Source organism: Apiospora marii (genome assembly GCF_038362585.1).
Source record: "Apiospora marii strain CBS 49790 chromosome Unknown utg000014l_segment0_segment0, whole genome shotgun sequence".
NCBI classification, from domain to species: domain Eukaryota; kingdom Fungi; phylum Ascomycota; class Sordariomycetes; order Amphisphaeriales; family Apiosporaceae; genus Apiospora; species Apiospora marii.
The window spans coordinates 178,603-193,564 of NW_027117385.1; the positions used below are offsets into that span (position 1 = coordinate 178,603).

The following is a 14,962-nucleotide window of genomic DNA, read 5'->3' on the forward strand; positions in this document are numbered from 1 at the left end:
CTATCGTCTCCAATACTTCTATTATTCTCGGCCGTTCTATATCAGCTACGGTCAGTAAGTTTGTACATCCTGAGGGTGGAGGTATTGGCATTCCGTCCTGCAAGTCAGTCGAGCAGTCACTTGGCCTAGATCCACGGCTGCCCCTGATCCGAGCAGGCGGGCGCGAACTGAAAAAGGAAAACAAAACAAGAATAAAGTCAATAGAAGTGCATTACACTATTCGGGGAATTCTTCCTGTGGCTTTAGTTAGAAGTGCAATCAATGAGCCCGTACAAATCTCAGCTCCGGACGGTCGATGGCGGCACCAGGTCCGCCCATAATGGAGCCTAGACCTCCGGCGCGATGGTGCGGAGCTAGGGGTTTTACAGCGAGAGCGCCCGCTGTTTTTGCACAGCAGACACCAGCAACCACTCCCCTATTACCCTCCTTCAAGCAGGCCAATCTGCCAACCATGGACACAGAACGACGGAAAATACATTAGATATCCATATTGAATGAGTACTAGCCACACCCCTACTTATTTAGCCTAAACTGACCACTCTTAGCGACTGGCTGACAATGGGGCAATGGGGGCCACTATGTGCATGTATTTGCCCTCGACTTGGTCATTTGCCCACCTGATATCGCAAGCCTCATCGCTAACAACCAACCCCTGAAAAGCAGCTCATGAGAGCGAGCAGCTGAAGGGACGAGGACACTATGTATCATATCCAAAATTGCCCTGGCGTGGAAAATCCCATCAATCAGGGGGGCAGGGTACCAGCCATGGTGACGCCTTCTGGTTCCATCCCGGCCCAGTGGATACAACCACGGCCGTCCCGCTTCCGGGCCAGATCGGGACACTGGCAAGATGGAATCATCACGGCCGTCGCCCACTGGCTCGCAGTCAAAAGGCCAAGCCCACGCCAAGTCCAAATATATAACGATTGACGTCCCTCGATGCTCGATACACTCTGGGTGTTGGGAAACAAGCAATAGCCAAGCCGGCAAATCGCTCAATCGCTTGCAGATCTCCAAGATCCAAGACCTCTATTTGACCTGTTTGTCGTCATGTTGTCCCACACTGCGCTTCTCAGCCTACTGGCTGCCGGGGCCGCCGCCTTCCCCTTCAATGTCACCGAGTTGACTGGTGATCTCGTGACTCGGCAGTCCATCAGCAACAGCCAGACGGGTACCAACAACGGCTACTACTACTCTTTCTGGTAAGACTCGACACATACACCGAGCCCCCCATTCTCCCTTGAAGTACTGAGAACTCATCTTCCCCCACGCCAGGAACGCGGGCGGCGGCAACGTGCAGTACTCCAACAAGGCGGCCGGCGAGTACAGCGTCTCGTGGCAGAACTGCAACAACTTCGTAGGCGGGAAAGGGTGGTACCCGGGCAGCAGCCACACCATCAGCTACGCCGGCACCTTCAACCCGGGCTCCAACGGGTACCTGTCGCTGTACGGCTGGACCAAGAACCCGCTGGTCGAGTACTATGTGCTCGAGAACTTCGGGCCCTACAACCCGGGGTCGGGGGGCACGCGCAAGGGCAGCTTCACGTCCGACGGCGCGACGTACGACATCTACGAGAGCCAGCGCGTCAACCAGCCGAGCATCGAGGGGACCTCGACGTTCAACCAGTACTGGTCCATCCGCTCGAGCAAGCGCACCAGCGGTACTATTACCATTGCCAACCACTTTGCGGCCTGGGCCAAGCAGGGGATGAATCTCGGGTCCCACGATTACCAGATCCTCGCGACCGAGGGCTACCAGAGCTCCGGCTCCTCCGACATCACCCTCAGCGCCGGCGGCAGTTCCGGTGGCGGAGGCGGGTCCAGCAATCCGAGCCCCACCACCCAGCCGGGGACCTCGCAGCCTACTAGCCCGCCCAGCGGCAACGTGAGTGCTCTTCTTTGATCGGGTCTTCCTTCCGTTCGAATGGGTAGCTAACGGAATGCTGCAGTGTGGGGCCATGTATGCCCAATGCGGAGGGCAAGGGTGGTCGTAAGTCTCCCCTCCTTGGCGCTCGTAGTTCGTACTAACCATCGTGCTCAGAGGCGCGACCTGCTGTTCCCAGGGGACTTGCCAGGCTTCCAACGAATGTGAGTCGAAAACCTCTTTCCCTGTTTCCCTGTTGAGCGCGACCCCAAAAGGCCTCTCGCTAACTCCTTCCTTCTTCCGCTAGACTATTCCCAATGTCGCTAGGTTCCTATCCCCGCCCGCCTTAAATCAGTTGACATGGCCAGTTTCCGGGGACGGGCCGTACCCCTGAGTTTAAATGCGCTGGCTTGCTTTTGCTAAGGATGGATGTGTACTTTTTCCTTTCTGGAAAATATCTCGTAATCAAGAGTTTGATGGTGATGGACCAGCGCCTCTGTCATCAGGTTCAGGAAACATCCGTGCTTGGCGGTGTTACTATGACATAGCAACTCCTAATGTCTACTATCTCATCCTCTTCTATGTAATGCTACCCAGATCTCGCAATACACCCCCCTTGCGATTGATTGTAAGCCCAATGTGACATTCTCGGGAGTTGCGATCCCCATGATTGGCCTCGGTATGCATAAACGAGACATACATGCTTGCCGCATCAAGCTAAAGTACGGCAAGAGAGAGAGAGAGAGGGGTCAACCCGGGGTCTTGGCCCAGGAGCGGCCAAAGAAACCACGGATCGGCGGCAACCTCGCGTCGTCCTTCCTGCGTGTTTGCATCGCAAAACCTGCAGGGTCTGCCAGTGCCGATGCAGTGTGAAAGTGATGAGACATGCCCCCAAGTGACGGAAGGCGTGAGATTGCGTAACATTGAGCTCAACCTCCTTCCTTATGCCGGAGCGTAGATTGTCTGACTCGCATCCGTAGCGTCGGACTTTGGCGACATGTCACATTCACCCCCGAGTATGCGTGCGACAGGTATGGGGCAGGACCACCACCACTACCCGCGCAGTCACAAACAAACAAAACATACCAACGTGAACGAGTGTTGGTGTGTATGTATATATAAGGTAGTAGGTAGGTTACAGAACTATGTGCACTTGCTGAAACTCAGAATGTGGCCATCCGCAACCGTTCGAGTCACAGTCCGTCCCATAGCGAGATGGATAACCAGAGGGACAAGACGGCCGAAGGCGCCGTCGAGAAGACGCACATTGACGGCACGGTCGACTATGTCTCGGCGGATGTCCTCGGTGGTGAGGTGGCCGAGATGCCGGCGGGCTATTTCCGCAGCGCGCAGTTTATCGGCACCGTCGTGGTAAGCAATCTTCTGTAAATTCCCCATTACTCCCCGTTTGGTTATACGGTGATGTCGTGGGATCCGACTTCACTTGGGCCAGCATCCCATTCGTCACTCCTACACGAAATGGTATAATATCATCATGTAGTTATCTAAACAGTCGTTGCACAGGCAACCTGCACCGGCAGCATCTGCGCCTACCTCAGCTGGGTCATGCCCGCCAACACCTTGAGCCTCATCAACGCGGACCTGGGCCCCTCCCCCGACATCGGCTGGGTCGGCACCGCCTACCTCCTGGGCAACGGCATCGGCTTCCTGCTGGTAGGCCGGCTGAGCGACATCTTCGGCCGGCGCTGGATGGTCCTCGCCTGCAACACCCTGAGCATCGCCGGCTGCGTGTTGGGCGCCGCCGCCCCCTCGGTCGGCGCCCTCATCGCCGCCACCCTGCTCAACGGCTTCGCCGCCGCCGGCCAGCTCTCCCACCAGGTCGTCCTGGGCGAGCTGGTGCCCAACCGGCTGCGCGGCCCCATCGTCACCGTCGTTTTTCTATCATCGCTGCCCTTCGCCGTCTTCGGCCCCGCCATCGCCCGGCTCTTCATCTTGAACACGTCCCCCGCCCCCGGCAGCACGGGGAGCGCCCGTCGCGTGGGCGGCTGGCGCTGGTCCTTTTACCTGGGCATCATCTTTTCGGTCGTCACGGTCGCGCTGTACGCCGTCTTCTACCACCCGCCCCGCTACGAGCAGCTGCACGTCCGGGGGCGCACCAAGTGGGCGCAGGTCCGCGCCCTGGACTTCGGCGGGCTGTTCCTCTTCTGCGCCGGGGCGACGCTGTTCCTCGTCGGCCTGTCGTGGGGCGGAACCGCCTACCCCTGGCGCAGCGCGCCCGTGCTGGGGACGCTGGTCGTGGGCATCGTCGTGCTGATCGCGTTCGGGTTCTACGAACAGTACGTCGCCGCCGCCCCCCGGGGAGGTAAACATGGTGGGGCTATCATGCCGCCGCGCATTTTCCGCAATGTGGAGTACATCGCCGTCGTCATGATCGCGACGCTGAGCTCCATGATTTATTTTTCTATGACGGTGCTGTGGCCGACCCTGATCGAGCGCGTCTTCGGCGCCTCCGTCCTGGCCGTCGGCTGGCAGTCCAGCGTCGTCGGTGGCGGCGTCCTGCTGGGGCAATGCCTCAGCGGCCTCTCCATCTCCTACGTGCCGCGCGTGAAACTGCAGACCGTCGTCGCGTCGGTCTGCGCCGCGGCCTTCATCGCGAGTCTGGCGGGTGTGATCGGCCCTGGGGAGTCGAGCAGTCACACGGGCGTCATCGTCCTGGGCGTCCTCGCCACCGTCGCCGTGGGCTTCAACGAGAACATCGCCTTCCCGGGCGTCACGCTCCTCTTCGACGCGTGCGACATCGGCCTCGCCGGCGGCGCCCTGGCCTCGATCCGGTCCATGGGCGGCGCCGTCGCGCAGGCGCTCTACAGCTCCGTCCTGAACACGCGGCTGGCCGAGAACCTAGAGTCCAGCGTAGGGCCTGCGGCCGTGCGGGCGGGGCTTCCCGAGTCGTCGCTGCCTGCCTTGTTCGAGGCGGTCAAGCTGGGCGACTACTCCGAGGTGACCGGTGCCACGGGCCGGGTCGTGGAGGTGGTCGCGGCGGGGGTCCGGGACAGCTATGTGGCGAGCTTCAAGGTGGTGTTTTACGCGACGATTCCGTTCGGGTTCCTGTTGGTGCTGTTTGCTTGTCTGGTGCCGGATATGGAGAAGTATCTGACGGGGAATGTGGCGAGACGGCTTCAGAGCAAGGATACGGAAAAGGGGTCCACCACCGCCAGCGATTAGATTCAATATCCTTACTGTCGTATAATATCTGGTCGAATCATGAACCTTGATTTTCAAAACTATCTTATGTGATCATGTAATATGTTGACTTGCTCCAACATCGTTTTCTCGGCTGCATTTCCGAAGCCAGGGGCGGGGTGCGGAGAGGGCAGCATTTGACTGCGGGGAAGCAGCATCGACATGCAGTTATTCCAGAAACTCTTGTCGTATCATGGCCGACAGTGAGCCGCTCCAATCAGGTAGACGTGTCGATGCGGCAATGGGACGCCATATGAAGTCATGAGTAGATGAGATCCCGATATTAGAGGAGTGGTTCCAGGAAGCGCAGCTCATTTCTGTGTAAGCTGCAAATTCTTACGAAGTCGACACCATGACTACCACTGACATTCCCACCGAGATCCTCTTCGGCAACGAAGCAGTCAATGTAGTACTGCGCATCGACGACGCGGGATGTGTGTACCTCCACGACATCCTTCCGGTAGATGCGTCTCCCCGAGCCCAGGGGACTCCTCATTTCGAGAGCTCCGCGACCCCTCTCTGCGAAGTCCGCCTCAGCGGCGAGGGCAACAAGCAGAGCAAGACGTCCAAGGCGTTGGTCGGGAGCTATGTCGGCACGCGGCTCCAGTACCGATCCCACGCCATCAAGACCGACGGCGGTCAGGGCCGCAAGACCCTCGACGTCGTGCTGCACGATGCGCGGACCGGCATCACTGTGACGAGCCACATGGTCCTCTTCGACGGCCTGCCCGTTCTGCGGTCCAGCACCACGGTCCGCAACGACGGGGCGAAGGACGTGGTCGTGACCCAAGTCTCGTCTCTGGTCATCGGGGGCCTCACCAGATCCAGGGAGTGGTGGGCCGACTTCACCGTATCGTACGCGACCAACACCTGGTTCCGCGAGGCGCAGTGGCGCGAGCGCTCCCTCCCGGACGTGGGCCTCGACGACCTCGGGCTGTACCAGCTCAACCAGGGCCACCTGGCCCCCATGTCGACCTTCGGCCTGTCGAACAGGGGCACCTTCTCGACGCAGGGCCACCTGCCCATGGGGATGCTCCAGCGGCGCCGCGGCGACCGCGCCGAGGCCTGGCTCTGGCAGGTCGAGAACAACGGGTCCTGGAAGTGGGAGCTCGGCGACTGGAAGGACGACATCTACCTCGCCGCCGCCGGGCCCGACGCCAACAACCACGACTGGCGGCAGCGGCTGGCCCCGGGGGAGTCCTTCGCGAGCGCCGCGGCGGCCGTGTGCCACGTCTTCGGTGACACGGGCGCGGCGTTCGGGGCGCTGACGCGGTACCGCCGCCGCATTAGACGAAATCACCCGGACCACGAGCGCCTCCCCATCATCTTCAACGACTACATGAACTGCCTGATGGGCGACCCGACCGACGCGAAGATCCTCGCCCTGGTCGAGCCGGTGGCGCGGTCGGGCGCCGAGTACTTCGTCATCGACGCGGGCTGGTACGCCGACGACGCCGACTGGTGGGACGACGTGGGCGCCTGGGAGCCGTCCGGGAAGCGGTTCCCCATGGGCTTCGGGAACCTGCTGGACCGGATCCGCGCCGCGGGGCTCAAGCCGGGGCTGTGGATCGAGGCCGAGGTCATCGGGGTGCGCAGTCCCGTCGCTGACATCGAAACCGGCGAGCTCCCGCCCGAGGCCTACTTCCAGCGCGACGGCGAGCGCGTCCGCGAGAAGAACCGGTACCAGCTCGACTTCCGGCACCCCGCCGTGCGCGCGCGCATGGACGGCGTCGTCGACCGGCTCGTGGCGGCGTACGGGGTCGCGTACTTCAAGTTCGACTACAACATCGAAGTGACCCAGGGCACCGACATCCACTGCAGTTCCCCGGGGGCGGCGCAACTGGACCACAACCGCGCCTACCTGCGCTGGGTGGCGGGCCTGCTGGACCGGCACCCGGGGCTGGTCGTCGAGAACTGCAGCAGCGGGGCGCAGCGGATGGACGACGCCATGAACGCCGTGCACACGCTGCAGTCGACGAGCGACCAGCAGGACCCCGTCCGCTACGCCGCCATCGCGGCGGCGGTCCACTCCGCCGTCGCGCCGGAGCAGGCGGCGACTTGGGCTTACCCGCAGCCCGGGTGGGACGACGAGACCAACGCGCTTACCGTCGTCAATGCGCTCATTAGCGGGCGCGTCCACCTGAGCGGTCGGCTCGATCTCTTGGCTCCTGCACAACTTGACCTCGTGTATCGAGGCATGGAGGTCTACAAAGATATCCGCGGGGGCATTGCGAAGGCCGTGCCATTCTGGCCGCTGGGCTTCGCGGGGTGGCACGACGTTTGGTTGGCGGCCGGGCTGCGGGTGATGGGTGATGACGATCGCGGTAGCTCCGGAAAAGGAAAAGGGGGGAAGTGCTATCTGGCGGTTTGGCGCCGCGGCGGGGGGCGGGACTCGTGCGAGTTGCCCCTTTCCTTCCTCGAGGGCGCCGAGGACGTTTCGGTTTCTTTGCTGTATCCGGACCTGGCCGGGACCAAGTTGGAAGTGGTCGGCAAGAAGGGCTTGCGGGCCACGATTGCCTCCAAGGTCGGAGCCCGGCTTTTTTCTGTGGTCTGGAGTTAGATAAGTTTTATGTCCGCCTCATAATTTTTTTTCGTACACACCGTTATCTCGAGGTGTCAGTCTGCCTCTTTCAATAAGGGTGATTCCGCACTGAGAGCCATCCTCAACACAGTCGAGGCTTGACTCATTCCAGGAGCGACGTGCCGCGCTCTTTATTTACTGAGTTTCTCCAGGGCCAATTGGAAATTACCATTGGGGCCCGTACACATGGCACTTTGGTTGATTACTCATGCACATCATTTCAATGAGAGGAGAATTCTTTAGACTTCCTTCTAGGCAGAGCAATCCATTCTTCAAGCGTCACTCGATAGCTGCCCGCAAAACCGGTACTGTGGAACTGGCTGAAGAGGCCGCCTAAACCGGGACCGAGGGGCGCGGGATCGTGATCTCCAAATGTGTGCCCGGAGAACAGAAACCGCGTAGGGAGAGATACCACTAGCGTCTTCTAGAATAGAATCGAAGTCTATTCATCTCCTCCAGCCCAGACCCAGCCCTCTCGTCGCGTTCGATCATGAAGGGAGGCGGCAATCAATATCCACGAGTCGTGGACACTGGAGGCTTATGAAGCTGTGAAGATCATTACTCAACTCCAGTTGGAAAGCCCGCCCAACGAGGAGAAAGGAAAGGGCTCCGTAGTGCATGCCGGCCAATCGATTATGGGGGGTACGGCCGCTTGCCGAACTTGGGACGGGAGCTAGCTGCGGTATCAGAGAGTCTGTTCGCCAGGGAAACCCTATGAATTGGGGGAGCAGCGAGCTCGGTCGCAAGCCAGTCCCCAATTCGGGCATTCCCCCCAGCTGTCATGTGGGGAGGCGCGTAACGCTTTCGAGATTGACGTGCCGGAATCAAGATGTTCGTGGCCGGCTTAGACTTTGGAGCAGAAGGAGCTTGTACGGGGGTAGTGCGGAGAGCGAGGACCAGGGACGAACTATGCTGACAAGGCAGCTCGGGCATCCCTCGCCATCCTGATTCGCAATGCTGGGGATTATAATAGGTAGAGTGCCAAGACAGGCCATGGACCAACTTGTCCATGACTTCCACGACCCTCTCGTTTTGCCAGACTCGTCTTCAGAGGCATCACCATGGTCATCGACAAGTCTAGTGTTGGGGATCCCGTCCCCCCTGACAGCCATCTCACCTGGTTCGCCGTGATCCTGCTGGTCGTGGCCGTGAAAGTGAGTCCCGTCCTAAACAAAGCAGGCAGGGCCCAGTTGGGGTTGGGAGATAAATGGCTGACTGGCTGTGTAGTTATCGCACATTGCCTTGCGTGGTCCGATGGCAAGAGTTTCCGGTCCTTGGTACACCCGGTTTACTTCGGCCGTATACACCTACCATCAAGTCCGGGGACAGGCACCCGTCTACGTCCAGTCCCTCCATGACAAATATGGTCAGCGAGTGTGCCCCTAACCGAACGAACGAGCGGTCATCAAAACGTAACTTGACTTGTGCTTCAATGCTGACAACATTGGCCAGGGCCCATCGTGCGCACCTCGCCCCACGAGGCCGACATATCGGACCCGCACGCGGTCCAGGCCATCTACCGCATCAAGGGCGAGTTCCTCAAATCCCCCTGGTACGACTCGTTGGTCTTGGGGGCGCCCAACGTGTTCAACGCGACCGATCCGAACCTCCACCGGCGCCGCCGGCGGCTCCTGTCCCAACCGCTGTCCGAATCCGGGCTCCGGTCGCTGATCCCCATCATCGACGGCAAGATCCAGAAGGCCATCGACAGGATGGCCTGGGAGATGAACGAGAGGGGCGCGGCCGACATGTACAAGTGGTGGCTTTTCATGGCGACGGACATCATTGGCGCTTTGAGCTTTGGTGATTGCTTCCGAATGTTGGATAAGGGGGAGGTAAGGGATCTTTTCTATCTGAATCTGTCCTCCCCTGCCATTTCGTGTCTAGTCTAGTCTTGAGTTCAGTAGGCGGTAGAGTTAAGGTAGCTAAACATCCGATCAACAGAAGAACCAATACGTGGACGACCTCGAATCCACCGGCGACACCTTCAAAGTGCGCGCAGCCTTCCCCTCCCTGACGCGGTGGCTCCGCAAGCTGCCCGTCCCGCTCGTGCCGCTCAAGAGCCTCCGGCAGGCCAACGAGGTCGAGTGCCGCACCATGAACTACGCCCACGAGTCGCTGCAGTGGCACCGGCGCCTCGTCGAGGAGAACCCCGACACCGCCGTCCCCACCCTCTTCAGCAAGTTCTACCAGGAGAAAACCATCACGGCGCGCGAGATGGAGGTCGACGCCCAGGCCTACATCATCGGCGGCAGCGACACCCTCTCCAAGACGCTGACCTACCTGGTCTGGGCCGTCTGCCGGCACCCGGACGTGAAGGCGAAGCTGGTGCGCGAGATCCAGCAGCGCCTGCCCCTGCCCGGCCAGCAGCGCAGCGGCTTCACGGACGCGCAGGTGCGCGATCTGCCCTACCTCGCCATGGTCATCGAGGAGACGCTGCGGCTGTACCCGGCCGTGCCCTCGGCGCTGCCGCGCGTGGTGCCGCGCGATGCGCCCGAGCTGTGCGGGCGCCGACTGCCGGCGGGAGCCACGGTGACGACGTCGGCGTACTGTCTGCACCGCGACCCCGATGCGTTTCCGGAGCCGGAGCGGTTCTGGCCGGAGCGCTGGCAGAACCCGACGAAGCGGATGAGGGATGTGTTCATGGCGTTTGGGGGAGGGAGTCGAGGTGAGTTACTTTCCGGTTTTCTGTTACTTTGGTGCTGATTGATGGCTGACGTCTTAATCGCACTTACAGTGTGCTTAGGCCAACATCTCGCGCGGCTAGAGATTCGACTCGCAGCTGCGAGGTTCTTCCATCGGTTCCCTAATGTGGAAATCTCCAACTTGGAGGGGATGAGCGACGATGACATGGAGGCTCAGTGGCACTTTGTGCTGACACCGAAGGGCAAGCGGTGCCTCATCGAGGAACCGCGGAACAGGAAGTAGTGGGGTTTAATGCAGCAGCGCAGATGGTGGAATAGCTGAGTATAATAATGACCTGAGATTATTCCATATATTCCATTGCCAAGTACTTTGAAGATGACAGTGGCGTAATCGAGGTTTATGTAAGTCATGAGTGACTCTCACGAACCCAGGTTGTGCTCATGAGGCAGTCACACAAACCACCATGTCTCCTTTTTCGTCCAGAATCTCTTGCGCTTTCACCTCAACCCCACTCTCGCTAATATCCGCCACACCAGCAATCCCGAAGGCAATATTCATTTCCTCCTCTTCTCCTTTAGCATCATCTTCTTCGTGCAAGAATGCCGCAGCATGCTCCAAGATATCCACGACCCTTTCCTTGTCCTTCCGCCCCCGTAGACGGATAATACTCAACTCATAAGCAAAGATAACATCCTCCTCCCCGCTCCGGAACGAGCTCGTCTGCTCATCCCGCCGTTCCCCGCCCAGCTCTCCGCCGACGCTGGCAAGCACCCCATCTGGCGCCACGGGCACGTCGGCCGAGACGCCGCCGCCCTCCGTGCGTTTCTTTGAGTTCGCGACGCGCAGCCCCCGCGCGATCTTGAGGCCGCTGATCATGTACACCGGCGTGCGCCGCCCGAGCACGCGGGAGTTTATCACGGCGCGGACGCGGGGTTCGTCTAGCCTGGCGCGCAGTTCCTTCTCGGATTCAAGCGGGTCGGCGTTGCGCAGGTACTGCGTCTCGAGCCTGTCGATCTGGTAGGCGACGTCTGTATCTGTGCCGCGGCTCACATCTACCCCGGCACCGACGCTCTGGAGGAAGTGGGACCAGAGACCCGCGTGCACGGAACGGCCGCGTCCATGTGACAGCTCGTGGTCGTATTCCAACACAGTCTCTACCGGTGTGTTTGCAGCCGCATGGCTTAAGGCTGAGAGTACCTTCGCGGGACGGAGCGGGTCGGCAATGATGTTGCCCAGCTGGATGGGGCCGGATGGCTTGTAAGTGAAGTTGGGCGCCAGGAGGTAGGTTTTGATCTGCGCCATCTTGTCTTGCCGGTAATGGTTTCTTGTGTCGTGTCCACTCGGTGAAAACGGGCTCTTCTGCACTGAAACTTGGGGATCTCCAGCTGCATCGGTAAAGGCGGCCCAATAAGCACGTGATAGGGCCGCGGTATGCATAGCCCGTAGATCGCTGACATGCAGGACTACAGTGGCCTTTCATTGGTGGGCTAACAAGATTCATACGCCTTGGGCATTTGTAGGAAATCTTTTGGTGGTTTACGTCTTCTAGAAACCCAGCTCTGATAATCGAAACACGTAATCTTGGATATACACAAGAAGAGTTTAAAGCATATTGGAGTCTCACTTCACGGGGTAGTTAGTATGCCCGTCTCTTAAGTACTTTATGCATGGTTTCTTCGATCTACTGAATCACTACCTACAAGCATCGACCATTCCGGCCCAAAACTCATCAAGCGACCTTGCCCCTTCGGTCAGAAACTTGACTGGTGTCAAGAACAGGCACCTGTTTCCCATATCTACCGACATCTTGGCGAACATAGAAACCATGCCCCGTCGCGTCCAGAGCTGTCCCACTTTTGGGGATACTGGCTGGTGTGCCTGGGCAAGCCCCAAGTTCGCGTACATCAGCATCATGGCCGCCGTCCCGGCCGCGATGGCGGTGGCTACCGAGGAGCCGGACTTGGCGACTTCGCCGTCGATGTTACTTAACCAGGCCGACGGCACGTTCAAGCCGAGCGTGCCGAATACTGCTGGGCCGTTAGGGTCCGCGGGCGGGTTCGTGTCCGAGAATAGCCCGTTGGCGTTGGTCTGACGTATGGAAATGACGGCGTCGTGGCTCGCCGGGAACATCTCTCGCTTGTTGCCGCCCGAATTCGACGCGGCCGCGAAAAATAGAAGCTTCTCACGTTTCTGCAGCTCGGCTTCCCGGATGGCGATGCTGATTTCGGGGATCTCGGATTCGAAGCCAAATGACATGGAGATTATGTCAACATCGCACGCTTCCGTTGCCCATTTGATTGCCTTATTATGTTGTTAACCCAAATTAATACAGAGTTCGTGTCAAGTCACTTTTACCTGACATATGGCATGAGGCGCCTGGCCCATGGAATTCCTATCTCGTGCGACCCTTGCGACATATATCTCGGCATAGGGTGCCATCTTCATCACAAGGGCCAGAGTGTGCGTCCCGTGTCCATTTTGGTCGATCGGATTGTCAGAGTCGCCGGCAAAGTCCTTCCAGCCCTTCAACTGGCGGCTGCGCAAGGGTGTTTGAAAAAATGTCGAGTCCTCGTCATAACCAGAATCCAGAACGGCAACTCGAATAGGTCGCATATGCGAATCATGAGCCGTAGGCGTAACCGCGTTAGATATATGAGTGGTAAGTTGCCCGATTCTCTCGATCCAGTCGATCGCAGCCCCCGTCTCCCTGGACTCTCGACTTGTCGCCACAGCGTTTGAGGTTGGATTTCGTGGAGCATTGGGATGTTTAGGAAGAGGCCGGCTAGGATCGGTTGGGGTCATGGGTTCAATGTGGTTTAGAGCGTCTTCGTATCCCAGGAGGCTTACAAGACGGTGTAAAGGTTCTACGAGAACTTCATATAAGATCTTTCTTCTTTCGTCGAGGTCGTGCTTGAGATCGTCCCACCCTGACCCGGTCCTCGTTGACGCTTTGTCAAATGTCCTACTGAGTAGGGTTTTCCGCAAGGCTGCTCGGAAATCGGTATACTCGAAGTCAATCCACTGGTTTGGATCTTCGACCGTGCGTGAAGCTATATCCCATCTGGAGTTTATGGCTGTCTCGACGGTATCGGAATTGTCGCTTTCAAAGGCGCGTCCTCGCATCACCTCCAACAGAATCACGCATAGTGCGATGATGCGCGGATATCGGAAGATGACAGAGTAAGAATCACAGTATTCTTGGAAGCAATCTTCTGCCGTGTCGAATGCAACCGCAAAGCATGGCTTGGAAGCATACAGAGCTCCTTCCCCTGAGTTTTTAGATGATGACTCGAAGAGAAAATGAATTGATTCGTCAGTCCAGGCACTGTTCATCCATGGGGAATCATAATACTGCCAGAAGGAGCGTGCTATTATATAGCACAGAACCAGTTTCATTTTGTTGGATAGACGATAACTATCCAAAACACGTCCCAGCGGTATGCTGAGGTTCGAGCTGATTCGCTGCTGAATCGGAATCCCTTCATAAAGTTGGTAAAGTTGGGAGTCATTGATCTCGAGGTTCAGTCGTGACTCAAGTCTGATGTTAACCAAGCCACAGAGTGATCCTGGCTTGACAAGTCTTGGAGGTTCTCCGCCGTAGGGCTTGGTCGTGTCGCCTTCGTATCTAACACTTTTTTTATTTTTCCTATGGTATCTCGTATTAGGCCACTCATTCGATTCCGTGAAGGGTCAAGACATACGTTTTGACGCTCAGTCGGACATCTTGCCAGTGATCCATGGTTTTCAGCGATGAATGTATGAGCATGTCAAAGCCAAAGCCTCCGTTTAGGCGGACAAAGTCGGCTTTGAGCCGTAATCTAGTAACATGTCTACCATGCTTTCGGCTGGAATTCTGAGTTGCAGCGCAAACGCAGGCAGAGTGTTCGCGGAGAACATTGTATAGAATTATGTTCACCTCGCGCGGGTATTCATATGGTCCGATGTCAGTGACTGGTCTGTCACTTCTGTCGCTAGTGGTTGGCCGTGCCTGCGAGTCCTTCGAGAAGCGCTCCAGCTGCCTGAACCACTCTTGCTTGACGAAATCGGGGCCATGCAAGAACTTAACGAGGCCGGCCCGAGCTCGTTCTTCCGCTTGATGGACGGCACGGTATGTGCTGTATTGCGCGAGATTACGAAGGATCGACTGTCGTCCGTATGATGGAGGAGTTGGCCACTATATGGAGAAAGTGTTGTCAGTACTCTGTTCCGAACAAAAGCAACCGGCGTGGTGCATGGCATACACAACAGATGCGCTCCAATTGTCGCATCAATTTGAGGGATCTTCTTTCGAGCTTAGTATGGTGCGCAGCGTCCACCGACTCGATGGTTTTCTTTGCGATCCATAGTTCGGCAGCAAGGCAGCCGGCGGTTGCTGATTTCTCTTTGAATCCGATATCGGCAGCCAATATGGCTATCCTGCCAAGCACGTGTTGGGCAAAGTCGAGAGGGTCCTCGTCTTCAGGAGTGATGACTTCGTCGCCGGCATATGGAGCCATGTCGCGATGGAACGGTCTCGCCGATCTGTCAGGGTATCTGCCATGAAGAAGACATCTCCAACCAGGCAGTATGCCAAGTACCAACATGTGACCTAGGTGCCTTTCCAGCGAGGCTGAGATGCAGGCATATGCGACTGAATACTACCTATTTAACCATGCTTAACTGCTCGCTTT

At 58.2% G+C, this 14,962-nt stretch overlaps 5 protein-coding genes across 5 annotated transcripts; 4 read left to right on the plus strand and 1 right to left on the minus strand.

Annotated features, from left to right (window-relative positions):
* Positions 1 to 1,050: 1,050 nt before the first annotated feature.
* Positions 1,051 to 2,092, plus strand: PG985_016240 (uncharacterized protein; the record flags this gene model as incomplete). Its single annotated transcript, XM_066836006.1, has 3 exons — positions 1,051 to 1,202; positions 1,276 to 1,885; positions 2,042 to 2,092. The coding sequence occupies 3 exons, from the start codon at positions 1,051 to 1,053 to the stop codon at positions 2,090 to 2,092; spliced, it is 813 nt and encodes a 270-aa protein (XP_066676022.1).
* Positions 2,093 to 3,079: 987 nt separating this feature from the next.
* Positions 3,080 to 5,047, plus strand: PG985_016241 (uncharacterized protein; the record flags this gene model as incomplete). The annotated part of the gene is made up of 2 exons (XM_066836007.1): positions 3,080 to 3,235; positions 3,389 to 5,047. The coding sequence occupies 2 exons, from the start codon at positions 3,080 to 3,082 to the stop codon at positions 5,045 to 5,047; spliced, it is 1,815 nt and encodes a 604-aa protein (XP_066676023.1).
* Positions 5,048 to 5,417: 370 nt separating this feature from the next.
* On the plus strand, positions 5,418 to 7,625 carry PG985_016242 (Melibiase subfamily; the record flags this gene model as incomplete). Its single annotated transcript, XM_066836008.1, has 1 exon — positions 5,418 to 7,625. The coding sequence occupies one exon, from the start codon at positions 5,418 to 5,420 to the stop codon at positions 7,623 to 7,625; it is 2,208 nt and encodes a 735-aa protein (XP_066676024.1).
* A 1,082-nt stretch (positions 7,626 to 8,707) lies between these two features.
* Positions 8,708 to 10,574, plus strand: PG985_016243 (cytochrome P450; the record flags this gene model as incomplete). Its single annotated transcript, XM_066836009.1, has 5 exons — positions 8,708 to 8,800; positions 8,874 to 9,012; positions 9,099 to 9,481; positions 9,591 to 10,314; positions 10,384 to 10,574. 5 exons carry the CDS (start codon positions 8,708 to 8,710, stop codon positions 10,572 to 10,574), a joined length of 1,530 nt encoding a protein of 509 aa, XP_066676025.1.
* Positions 10,575 to 10,730: 156 nt separating this feature from the next.
* PG985_016244 (subtilisin-like protein) lies at positions 10,731 to 14,788 on the minus strand (the record flags this gene model as incomplete). The annotated part of the gene is made up of 5 exons (XM_066836010.1): positions 10,731 to 11,755; positions 11,993 to 12,593; positions 12,648 to 13,917; positions 13,994 to 14,466; positions 14,534 to 14,788. The coding sequence occupies 5 exons, from the start codon at positions 14,786 to 14,788 to the stop codon at positions 10,731 to 10,733; spliced, it is 3,624 nt and encodes a 1,207-aa protein (XP_066676026.1).
* Between the last annotated feature and the right edge of the window lie 174 nt (positions 14,789 to 14,962).